Consider the following 10,817-nt stretch of genomic DNA (forward strand, 5'->3'; position numbering starts at 1 on the left):
TTAGCCTACATTCCCATAGATTATTTTATTCACATTACATTAGTGTACTAGGGAGGAATGCCTTTAGCCTATTGACCCATGATACATCATTACACAAGGAAGGAATGCTATAAGTTTATCGATCCATGGTACATTCAAGGATAGCTCTAGAGTCCTCATTGAAAGNCATCATTACACAAGGAAGGAATTCTATAAGACTATAGATCCATGGTACATTCAAGGATAGCTCTAGAGTCCTCGAGAAAGAAATGCCATAAGCTTATCGATTCATGGTTCCTAATTACATAATTATACTCATGAAAGGAATGTCATAAGCCTATCGATTCATGGTAGATTGACTCATTAAGAAAGGAATGACATTAGCCTATCGAATCATGGTACATTAACTCATTAATAAAGGAATGCCATTAGCCTATCGATTCTAGAGTATTCATTACATTAGATCATTTATGAAAGGAATACCTTAAGCCTATCGATTTATATCCATCAAGTCAAGACACATTCATTACTCATATATGAAAGGAATTCCATAGCCTATCGATTCATATTCATCAAGTCAAGACACATTCATTACTCATATATGAAAGGAATGACATAACCTATCGATTCATATTCATCAAGTCAAGACACATTCATTATACAAGAAAAGGATGTATAAGCCTACCAATTCTAGATTCAACATTCACATTACTTTCATTTGTATAAGAAAAGGATGTTTAAGCCTATCAATTCAAGATACAACAATACATTATAGAAACCCTTCACATTTTATCATCATTCTTCATGGGTGTCAATTGATAATATACCATCAACAATAACACAGTTACATTCTATACATGATCATCATTCTATCATTGAAATCACATGCATATCCTTCACATCATAATCATACATAGTAATTAAACACTTCCACCTTTCAAGTGGATCAACATCTCTAGCACAATTCTACTTGAACATATAATTAGGTCATACTTGCCCTTTCAAGGCCATGATCACAAATCATCAACTCACCAACAATTCACCATAATTAAGGCATATATAATGATACAATTCAATAACTCAAAGCAATTTAGACAAATTCCATTCATAAGCTTTCATAATCATCAAACTCACCCACTTCATAAGGGCACAATTTAGGAATTGAAAGAATTCATGGGTTCATAGAGTATTTTCATCATAAATCATCAATTAAACACTACTACAATCATAATTTGTCATTGGAAACCATTTGAAAACGTTTGATGAAAGAACCCATGAGANATGATCACAAATCATCAACTCACCAACAATTCACCATAATTAAGGCATATATAATGATACAATTCAATAACTCAAAGCAATTTAGACAAATTCCATTCATAAGCTTTCATAATCATCAAACTCACCCACTTCATAAGGGCACAATTTAGGAATTGAAAGAATTCATGGGTTCATAGAGTATTTTCATCATAAATCATCAATTAAACACTACTACAATCATAATTTGTCATTGGAAACCATTTGAAAACGTTTGATGAAAGAACCCATGAGATTGAGTAAAACCCTAGATTTTTCATACTTTGAAATCACCTTTGAATTGGCTCCTTGAATGAAAAGTTAGACAAGGATCAAGACTACCATACCTTTCTATTGATTCCCCACGAAATTCCTTTGAAAACGTTGAAGATTTGACCTTGAGAGCTTGAAGTCTTCACCTCCAATAGAGGTTTCTAGACAGAGACTTTTGGAGGGGAGGAGAGGTTTTGATTTTGGGTTTTGAAGTAATGAGTTGAAAAATAGAGTTTAACACTTTTAATACTCTTAAAATACCATAAATAACTAAAAAATAACCATCCCACTACTTAACTAAATTAATTAGCTAATTACCAGACAACCCCTCACCTTGGTAGAACCACACCAGCAACACAAGTGCAATCGACAGTTCCCCATCCACGGATTGTGGATGGGTTGACTCCTCGTGTTGTCACCTCGTGGTTCGTGGCTGCAGCATGGTTTTGGGGCCCTTTACCTACGGAGGCCATCCTACGGGGAGTGGACCCCTTCCGTAGGTCACCATCAAATTGGCAAGTTTGCTCCTTTGGGGCAGCCTTGGGGCTAGACTTAGGGTCCTCCTCAAGGACCCCTAGGGTGGTCCTTAGGGAGTCATACCTTAATGTTTAACCCCTAGACTCCTCAATCATAACTCGGGACAACATCAAAATACCTCAAACCTCATGACAAACTCTAAGACACACTAGTTAGGCTCTAGTTTCACTTATTCGTTTTACGGGTCGTTACATGATCACCATTTTCTCTTATGTCTTTATTTTATGTCTTGGAATATTGTATGGGTTGCATCCCAAGACTTTATTCGTGTTGTTTTAGATGGTTTGAGACTATGGTATTAGACTTCCACTCGTTTCATAAAGACTTCGATTGTGTTGAAATGTTTTAAATTTTCACACTATTTTCTATTACTTTATGTTATGATATGCTAAGTGGCTTGTATGAGGCCTCTCGGGGTCTTGTACGCCTTGTTACATCTAGGGGGTACCCTTTGGTCGTGATAGTCTCGATCACTCTTGATGTACTAGATGGCTTTGAGACTATGTTAGACTTCCGCTTCATTTTCACTAACTCTTTTATGATATAAACTGTCTTTAAAACTCGTAAGATTCTAATATCTTGTTTATATATGCTAAGTGGCTTGTGTAAGGTCTCTCGGGGTCTTAAAATTCATGTCACATCTAGGGTCCAGTTTGGGTCGTGACACATGTCCTATTTGTGGTAGGGTCACAACACCCCATCCTTTTATTTGCTTGTCGTATCCAACAAAGATTCAACGAACAACTTTCTTATCAAATTTGGTGCAGAGATGATCAGGTATAAACACATAGCACACACAACCAAAAAGTCGAAAGTGACTTATGGTAGGAATCATGTTTTTAAGTTTCTCAAATGGTGAGATGAATCTCAATCCCTCCTGCGGCTGCCTGTTGGTAATGTGGACAACAATCTTCATGCATTCTTCCCAAAATCTTGTTGGTACATTCATACTATGCAGCATCCTTCTGCTTATCTCTGCTAGATGATTATTTTTTCTTTCAGCCACTCCTTTTTGTGGCCTATTTGGGCAAGTTAACTGTCATCTTATCATCTTCTCTTTAAGATAATGATTAAATTTGCGTGGCGTGTATTCTCCCCCATTGTGCGTTCGAAGACATTTGATTTTTTTTCCAATATTATTCTCCACAGTATATTGGAACTCTTTAAACTTCTCAAATACTTTAGATTTCTCTAGAGAGATACATTCTACTCTTTTCTAGAATATTCCCAACTATCTTTCCTAGAACATTTGTAGACTTTTCTCTCTAGAATACTCATTCTAGAGATCTTCCTTCAATTCTCTACAACTCCGAAATATTCTAGATTTCTCTCGACTTATCTTAAGTAAATAATTAAGTTGGTGATTAATTCTTAACAATTACATGATTGAAAAACAACTTAAACTCTTCATTTCCAATAACTTATTCCTAATATTTAGAAATATAGTGCATAATGAATAATACTAAGAGGCATAAGAATTAATTTTCAGTACAATTATGATGAAAAAGATAAAAGGGAAAGAGATTGCATTGCAAGAGAATCGAAGGGAAATATAAAGAATCCAATTAACTATATATATATATATAATGTCTTCCATTCCTTGATTATATGCTTGTAGCTTATATGCAGGTAAATCATAGCTCAAGTTTCTCAACTTCTTTATCATGATTAACCAATTATGCATCAAAGAAATAGTAGATATATTTAACCTCAAATGAAAATAGAGTAGAATTGTGAAGTTAATCATAGTAAGGTAATGAAAGCCAAATACCAAGAAAGGGCTCATTTGAGCATATTTAAAACGATTCACTTGTGAAAAATTAGAAATACTTGTTGGAGAATAAGTTTATCAACTTACATTTTGGAATGATAATATGGCATGTCACATGACCTACTAAAAAATAATTTTACTTGGTCTAAGCTGACAAGTAAGCACTTTAGAGTGTGCACATCTAGACACTTTAACTTGTCTTCATTGTGTTAGTTGAACACTCCAACGTACAAAATGATCATCTAGACACCTAGAAATTTATTGTGTCACGTCAACGTCGGGTAATCATAAGACACTGTAGAGATGAGTTGGAGTATTTAGTTGTCATTAATTGAAACCAAGTGCAAGTTGAGATAATGATATATCTACATGTGCACCCTCAAAGTTGAAGCTAAGATCAAGTTTGAATGTGTGTTTATGTATTAATGATTTATTTTTGCAAAATATTAGTTTATTTCTTAAATGAAAAAGGGCCAACGCTGAGGAAGAAATACAACAGAGCGAGAAGTATATTACAAAGCACATCTATCATGAAAACTGTTCAAGTTGCTCCTCTGGAAAATCACAACAATTGCAATGCAATTACTGAAAAGTTGAAAAAATGATCGGAGATGCATGACTTGGATGGTGATAAAGAAGGAATGCGACGACAGTCCCATACTACTACTGTGGAATCAAGCAAGAGGAAATTTGAGGAAAGGTTAGCAGAGCAAAGGGAAACAAGAGAAGAATCGTGATGATAGACTTTCACGATATGCCTAAATCTGCTAATAACCCTTGTGCTCCTACACGTGAGCACTATATCTGTGTGGTTTGACAAGCAAGCATTTTGTTACATCTAGAGTTACTCGATATGTATTTGTGTTGGTGGAAGGTAGCTGTGATAAAATACTAGAGATGAGCTCTTAACATGATTCATATGATCAATTGTTGTGTTGATTGGAGACTACCAATTTCAAAATGTGTTCAGTGCTCTTATTGCTTTGCAACTGTTTTAACAATCACTAAAATGCACATCTTTCGGTTTTACAATTTATGAGTCATTGTTATATGATTCCTTTGCAGTTTCTAGTTTCTGATTTATTAGGGAAAAAAAGTATTTTACACTTCTATAAGTGCTTCATTTGATTTTAGATGGTAACTAACCAAAATTTCATTAGTTGAGTTAATTACTTAGATATGCGCTAGTTTGTAATATTACGAATCTTATCAAATTTTGGTGTGTTCAGATACGTCCAAAAATATGTATTTCGGGATAATGGGGTCAAAATTAGGTGTAATTTGTTCTAGATACACTATATCCAATCATCCAACCATTTCGCTTGCCACTCTCATACCTTGCTCACGTATCTTGTATCATAGATACATGCTATTCACATCGGATACATGTATGTAGTGCGTATTTAGTGTGATTTGTGTGTATCTAAGATTTATCGACAAATCTTGTTCGCCTCCCTCTCGTCTCACTTGTCTCTCATATCTCACTCGTGTATTTGGTATCCTAGATATATGTGAATCACACTAGATATATGTATAAAGTGTGCATCTAGTGTAATTCACAATATGAAATTATCAAATGGTGAGATAAAATGTAATCATTTTAAACTAAACGGAGAATTTGATTTTACGGTGTGCCTAAATGATAATGTGGTATGTCATGTCACCTACTAATTAAACTTTTGAATTTCTCAAATGATCATCCAACTCGTAATTTTTTTATTCAAAGTTCTTAATAACCTTTGTGTCAAGTCAATATTATTTATTGGACAAATATTTCTTTAACCAAAAATATATTTCCTTATAGGTAAAATATTCTCCTATTTACCTTGTAAACTTACTCAAGAGGAGTAATATTTAGTTGATAAAATAGGTAGATTTCTTTAAGGAAATAAAGGGGTGAAAATTGGTGTAACTAAAAAATAAGTAGCATATATGGAAAATATGTTAATCCCTTGAAGAAAGAGTAAAAAGTAACCGTTTATGCACTCCTAGTCCTATTTTGTGTAGAAAACGTAAGGTTAATTTTGTAGGCGGTAAAGGTTTATTTCCAAATATGTTTTAGGAAATGGAAAGGAAGTTCCTAAAATTTCCTAATATAAGATTAATTTGTAGGTAGTAAGGTTTATTTCCAAATATGTTCCTAAAATTTCCTATATAGGGGAGCTTTGAGTCATGTTGATTAAACAAACAAACAAAAAAGTGAGAGCTTAGAAGAGTCTTGAGAGTGTTCAAGAATGGATTATATCGAAGAAGTATTCATGAAATGGAATTACATCGACAAGAAGCCTTATGATATATGCCACATGATTGAAGAAGCTGTCCTAGTTGCTGGAATCAAATATCCTCATCAATTTGACAAGCGCAAAAACAGGATAATCAGGATGATATCGAACCCAAGTAGCTTCGATGATGAGGATGATGATGAAGATGACGACACTAGTACTCTTGAAGAAGACAATGATACCACTACTCTTGAGGAAGAAGATAGTGTCGTTGGTGATGAAGATGAAGTGACCAATGCTGAGGAAGAAACACGGCAGAGCCAGAAACAAATTACAAAGCCACTCAAAATTAGAATAACTTACTCGAAAACTGCTCAAGTTGCTCCTCTGGAAAACCACAACAATTGCAATGCAATTACTCTAGAGTTGAAGAAAACACCCGAGACGCATGACTTGGATGGTCTTAAAGAAGAAACACAACGACAGTCCCATAATACTACTATGGGATCAACAAAGAGGATGTCCACCAAACATGTACAAGTTGCTCCTCCTCGCATAAAACTTCTTTCTGATTTTTCTTTCGAGAAGTATCTTGATGGACACAAACAACTAAACAAACAGAGTCAAAAGGGTTTCAAGAAGATGGAGACTGACCGGATTCAACACAAGAATTGATAGTGACACAGAAAAGAAGACCCCTACCCAGCGCAGGACGGGATCAACAGCAAGAAAGCAGTGCACCACTGGTTTAACCAAGACCATGCCAGTGTCATTGAAGAAGATGAATGTGGCCACCGAGCGAGTACAAGCCCCTCCTCATCAACAGAGCAACTGCTGTGCAATTACAAGACCAATACAGAGCTCTGCACCAATGCAAAAAGAAACACAAAGCATCAATGAAATAAAGAAATTTGAATCAAGTAAGAGGAAATTTGAGGAAAGGTTAGCAGAGCAAAAGACAGCCAAGAGACGGATCATAATGGTCGACCACCACGATATGCCTAAACTTGCTAATGACCCTCCTGCTACTAGACACTGCTGGAATAGGAATAGGAAGAGGTTTTGATATTCTGATGATTCAATATATGTTGTAATAACTACATGATTACTATTTTTTATCTGAAGTAATATAGAATTTCGTTATATGTTTTTATCATCTTAATCCAACTCTTAGTTTACTCATACTTTCCTTACACTAATGTATGGAATCAGGATGCTATTTATCTCTCTAGTCTCAATAACTGTTAACTTACATAATCCTGACATGATCTTAGCTGAGTCTTAATTTTTTTTTATGATTCTGAATTCATTATTGTATAGTATAATCTTAGATGAACTCTTGATTTAGTGTACACGTTCCCTTACACTGGTACTTATGCAATCAGGATGGAATTTGAGTCTTTGATCTCACCATCAGCTAACCTACCCGAGTTTAAAAGTTCCAAATCTTTAAAATACAGAAAGCTACTCAATTGACAAATCTTTTAAATACATACCAGACATTCAGAAGATATTGATATCAACACATAGAAGTCTAGGTAAGGTTGAGAATCTTTATGATTTGTAGCAAGTATATCCAAATAGATTAATTTGACTAGTTCCATCACTTTGTTGACACATTCAGAACAAAAAACATACCTTCTTCGGTTGCTTAAAGTATTAATAATGAGAACCTCGCTGATGAAATCATTTGCAATCTTCGCATAAGCTGATTATTTCAAGTCGAGACAGAAACTGAAAAAACAACAACCTGAGGTAAGACAAGAGACTGGCTTATTCAACACCTTAAAGAACAATAGAGAGAAAAGGCAGTGTCCTTGTTTCCAAACATAATTTTTCTGAGTATCACAGTCCGTCTAAGAAGTCCACAATCTCTCTAGCAGTCTGGTGTAGTCAAGTATACTTAAGCATATATAATGACTTTTGGCCAAAAAAATATGCAATTAGGAAGCTTGTACGAGGTCTAGTTTAGCACAAAAAGTCAATAACCATTGATATTGAGTGAAATACTGAAAAGAATACACTAGCATTTAGATAACAAAGATAATATTCAGTTTCAGTGATAACTGATAAAGGGAACACAACTTAGCTTGTAAAATACCAATGCCACAAAGTGAGGACTTTGTGAGTCAATGTTGAATTAAAAGTACCTCAAATCTTCGCGCAAAGTAATGGAATTCCATTTTCCTACTCCATAAACAAAAGTCCATTTTGTTAACTGGATTTTTCGACCATAACAAATGTAAAGTAGTTCTTTGTGATAGTGTTCTGGGATCTAGATACATTTATTCCTCTCCAAAATACATGGCAACAGCAAGCACTGAATAAGTACCATAAAAGTAAGAAAGATTTACACCATTTCAAAAAAAAAAATACCTAAATTCCCCAATTCTAGATAGAGTAGCTTTATGCATGTGTAACCAAAGCCTCATCACAAAATAGTGTTTCAGTCTTCAATTGTTGCCAAATTTATATATACAGTCAAGACATTCAATTTTGAGTAATAAAAACTAGTGGTTTTACTAATTATATCTCAAATGTTAATAAACAAGCCGTTTGCATATACTTCTATGAAACAAGCCATCAGATGTACACTAGTTAATCAATTCTTTCACAAATCAATTCAGATTGTCATTCTCATCAATCAGATCATTGTACATAAGGGCAAACATCAGTTCACACACAAGTTCAGGCCAGGAATCATTTCTCTAGCAAAAGTTGAATATTGATACAATAACCAAGTCACAAAGTAGCATCAAGCAAAAGTACTATACTAAACAAAAAGTGAAATTACATAGCAAGAAAGTCATTTCAGAAATCTTTAAGATGACTCGCCAAAACAAAAGCAGGTCTACTTCAGCATACTTCTCTCACCATAATACGATATAATATCATGAAGCCACACCAGACTTAAACTTAGATAAGCATAGTACTGAATTAGCCCAAAGCAATCTAGTATTCAAAAGCCATACAAATTCAAAATTTACCTAAAACTTGCCAGAGTTGAGGAACCTCATAATAGACCAATCTCAGCTTAAATACAACAGCAACAGCACAACTCATTTTGCCAGAAGCTAAACTCAAACAGAAAATTCATTAAATTACTACCAGGTCAAATGCAGTATAAGTTCAACCCATAACATTGGATAATGATAAATTTCTATTCAAAAATTGATAAAGGAAAGGTTTTTAATAAGCAAAACTAATTCACCATAGCTACTAACAATAATTCAACAAGCAATGCTTCAAACTTCAATGACTGGGAAATAACACACAGATGTAATAGCAATATCTTTGATTGAACAAAACAGAGTACAAATTTCATTACTCAGATTCTTCCAGAATTCTAGTAAATCACCAGTTTACACATACTACAACTGAAAACATCTATTAGATGTACACTACTAAGCCTAGCATTCCAACAACAGATCAAAGAAAAACCATTGAACACAAATTGTCTTTAAACCCTAAAGAGCTTATTCTTAAGCCCTTTCTCCACGAATCCTCCTAGCAAGCTGAATATCCTTAGGCATAATCGTGACCCTCTTACCATGAATTGTACAGATATTAGTATCTTCGAAGAGGTCAACAAGGTAAGCCTCAGCAGCCTCTTGTAGAGCAGCAACAGCACTACTCTGAAACCTCAGATCTGTATTGAAATCCTGAGCAATTTCCCTCACCAACCACTGAAATGGAAGCTTCCTAATCAACAACTCCGTAGATTTCTGATACTTCCTGATTTCCCTCAAAGCCACAGTTCCTGGACGGAAACGGTGAGGCTTCTTCACTCCTCCAGTTGCCGGAGCTGACTTTCTTGCAGCCTTGGTGCCTTTCCACCTGTGGATTTGCGAGTTGTTTGCTTAGTACGGGCCATTTGAATCTGAATGTATACAGAGAAAAAGTAGAGTTCTGAAATGGTGAATTTGAGAAATGGGTAATGGAGGTATTTATACTGAGAGATAGAGGGCGGGAAGTTTGGAAATTTTGGAAGAGAGTTTGAAATCTTTTTGGCGCCGTTGATTGAGATTTTGGAAAAAGTTCATTTTTATTACTCTCTTTACTCTTTAATTCTCATAAATTAATTCATATTTTTTAAAGAAAAATCGAAATTACATCTAATATGAGAACGGTATATATATATATATACTAGTTTCTAGAAACGTGCATTGGACGTTTGCCCCGTATAATTATTATAAAGTATTTTGTATTTTAAGAATTGAGTTATTATATAGGAAATGGTGAAACTAACAATATTAATTTATCAATTATATTTTATTCATTAAATTAAATTTATAACAATGGGATAGTACATTTGCCATCAAGTAAAATTATGTGAAGTTAATTAAGATAACACAGCCTCTAATAATATGAAATATGTCGATACTTATTCAGAATAATCCGATTATCATACACTTTTTCTCTATATCTCATATCAGTAAAAATCACATAAATAATAAGTTGCATTTTATCTTTTCATAATTTAAAATTTTATTCTAAGAAGGAGAGAAATAAAAATGTTTGCTACATAAAGTAGTATTGTGGTTGGGTTTTATAATTTATTATTTTTTATAGGGAAAAAGGACAAATATATCCTCGAACTTTCAAAAATGATATACAAATACCCTTCGTTATACTTTGAGGTTATATATACTCTTACCGTCATATTTTTGGATCATGTATATCCTTACACTAAACGAAGAGACACGTGGCGACATCTTAAAAATTTACCCTATTTTATT

General features: G+C 34.1%; 1 protein-coding gene and 1 pseudogene across 1 annotated transcript; one reads left to right on the forward strand and one right to left on the reverse strand.

The window, feature by feature from the left end:
* The first annotated feature begins 6,090 nt into the window (after window positions 1-6,090).
* LOC125851344 (FK506-binding protein 3-like) lies at window positions 6,091-6,753 on the forward strand. Its single transcript, XM_049531125.1, has one exon. It carries the CDS (start codon window positions 6,091-6,093, stop codon window positions 6,751-6,753), a length of 663 nt encoding a protein of 220 aa, XP_049387082.1.
* Window positions 6,754-9,369: 2,616 nt separating this feature from the next.
* Window positions 9,370-9,958, reverse strand: LOC125851346 (histone H3.2-like; annotated as a pseudogene).
* Window positions 9,959-10,817: the final 859 nt, after the last annotated feature.

The sequence above is a fragment of the Solanum stenotomum genome, unplaced genomic scaffold (assembly GCF_019186545.1).
Source record: "Solanum stenotomum isolate F172 unplaced genomic scaffold, ASM1918654v1 scaffold24748, whole genome shotgun sequence".
Taxonomy (NCBI): Eukaryota; Viridiplantae; Streptophyta; class Magnoliopsida; order Solanales; family Solanaceae; genus Solanum; species Solanum stenotomum.

Coding starts and splice junctions, on each gene's coding strand:
- LOC125851344 (XM_049531125.1), top strand. CDS start 6,091: ATGGATTATATCGAAGAAGTATTCATGAAATGGAATTACATCGACAAG.